General features: G+C 36.1%; 1 protein-coding gene across 1 annotated transcript in view; it reads left to right on the forward strand.

Annotated features, from left to right (window-relative positions):
- LOC117180642 (cytochrome P450 4g15-like) overlaps positions 1 to 2,247 on the forward strand; it is a 14,801-nt gene that overhangs the window by 12,280 nt on the left and 274 nt on the right. The window contains exons 4-5 of the mRNA XM_033373130.1: positions 1,619 to 1,804; positions 1,901 to 1,970. Coding sequence (XP_033229021.1) covers positions 1,619 to 1,804; positions 1,901 to 1,970 — 256 coding nt within the window. The remainder of the gene's footprint in view (positions 1 to 1,618; positions 1,805 to 1,900; positions 1,971 to 2,247) is intronic.

The following is a 2,247-nucleotide window of genomic DNA, read 5'->3' on the forward strand; positions in this document are numbered from 1 at the left end:
GGTATATATCATCAGTCACGGACGCGTTTTTATAATGCAATCAAATGATCTGATGAGAGCAGACTGCCCCGACATATTGGAAAAAGCCTAGTTTTTACCCTATAATTGACGGACTGGGTTGCAGTCAAGTACACGATTGGGGAAGCTACAGCTTCAGGTGTGTTTTGAACCACCAAAAACCTTGGTAAATGTACATAGAAAAACTTCCAGAGGTACCGGCTAAGGGATCGAACCCCGGACCTCTGAGGTGAAGTGCGAGTATCTAACCAACTGAGCCACCGAGGAACCAAATTATTATTATTATTATTATTATTATTATTAAAAAACATTTCTGTGGCGAAATGTTGTCACAGGCTTATACTGCCCAATATGTCGAAGGCATTTTTGGTTAGAGTTGGATTTTTATTTGATCATTTTGCACGGGGCTCTCCCGGTATATATCATCAGTCACGGACGCATTTTTATAATGCAATCAAGTGATCTGATGAGAGGAGTCTGCCCAGACATATTGGACAAAGCCTGGTTTTACCCCATCATTGACGGGCTGGGTTACATTCAAGTACACGATGGGAGGACCTACAACTTAAGGTGGGTTCCGAACCACCAGAACCTCGGTAAAGGTACATTGAAAAATTTCTAGAGGTACCGACTCAGGGATCGAACCGCGGACCGCGGAGGTGACATCCGAGTGTCTAACCAACTGAGCCACCGAGGCTCTCTATTTTATTTTATTATTATTTATTATTATTATTATTTATTTTAAAACATTTCTGTGGCGAAATGTTGTCACAGGCTTATACTGCCCAATATGTCAAAGGCATTTTTGGTTAAAGTTGGATTTTTATTTGATCATTTTTGCACGGGGCTGTCCCGGTATATATCATCAGTCACGGACGCATTTTTATAATGCAATCAAGTGATCTGATGAGAGTAGTCTGCCCAGACATATTGGACAAAGCCTGGTTTTACCCCATCATTGACGGACTGGGTTGCAGTCAAGTACACGATGGGGGGACCTACAGCTTAAGGTGGGTTCCGAACCACCAGAACATCGGTGAAGGTACATTGAAAAATTTCTAGACGTACCGGCTCAGGGATCGAACTCCGGACCTCTGAGGTGAAGTCCGAGTGTCTCCCTGTCATCCTTGATGATAGTACATTTGGCTTCATTCTCATGACTGATATTGTAGAAAACCTTGCTGTTTGGCATGTACGTAAAAAAAGATTCTTTTTTCGATCTATCCAGTAGCTTAGTGGCAAAAACGTTAAGAAGGAGGAGCATCTTTTTTAAGGAATCTGTATTTTCATCAGAGAATAGCAGAAATTATTTTCATTTTTTTCAGACTAGATGCAGCAAAGAATAAAAAAAAATGTATTTAAATTTTGTCTCGAACAAGATTATATCTTTTCGCTTCGCTGATACTCGAACTATAGAACTTCCGATTTCCGGCCGGGTGCTTTTCCGTTAAGCTACAAGAGAGATCGAAAGAAAAATCTTTTTTCAGGAATTAACGGTAAAGCACCCAACCGGCAATCGGATTTTTCTCAAAGGAATCTTTTTTCCAGATAAAATTAATTCATAATTAAAATTCTAATACCTTAATGTTGTGTCCATTAGCTTCAATATGGCGCGCGCATAATAAATTGATTCAACCTGCTTTTAATCCCCAAACTCTACGAACATTTTTTCATATATTCGATAAACATGCAAAATCAGTGGTAGAAACAATGGAAAAAGAACTAGATGGAGGTGAATTTCAAATTGGCCCTTATTTGGTAAATTTTTCTTTAAGCGTTGCTTTAGGTAAGTGTTTTTAGGATGAATAGTAAAAAATTATAATTTATTCATGCACTATTTTTGCAAATTTGGTATATTATCATAATCTTATTATGATTTCAGAAAGTATTATGGGCATATCGGAAACTTCGGACTCAAAAATTTACACGCGTTATACTGAATGTGTAAACAGGTATAAGGAAATTAATTTATCTTACCGCATTTTTTTGTTTTTTTACTTAAATGCAAACGAAACTTATAGAATTCAAAAAGTAAATGTAACTATTTTTTGTTGAGAGTTAATTTTTCGGGTAAAAAGTTTATTATATGTTTGGTTCGAAATTATTCTTTTTTGGTTAGAATTTCTACTATTTGATAGAAAATTATATAAATTTATTGAAGATGTTAATTTTTGATTCATTTTTTGTATAAAATTATAATTTAACATGATTCACAAAATATATTTTGAT

Source organism: Belonocnema kinseyi, chromosome 9, assembly GCF_010883055.1.
Source record: "Belonocnema kinseyi isolate 2016_QV_RU_SX_M_011 chromosome 9, B_treatae_v1, whole genome shotgun sequence".
NCBI classification, from domain to species: domain Eukaryota; kingdom Metazoa; phylum Arthropoda; class Insecta; order Hymenoptera; family Cynipidae; genus Belonocnema; species Belonocnema kinseyi.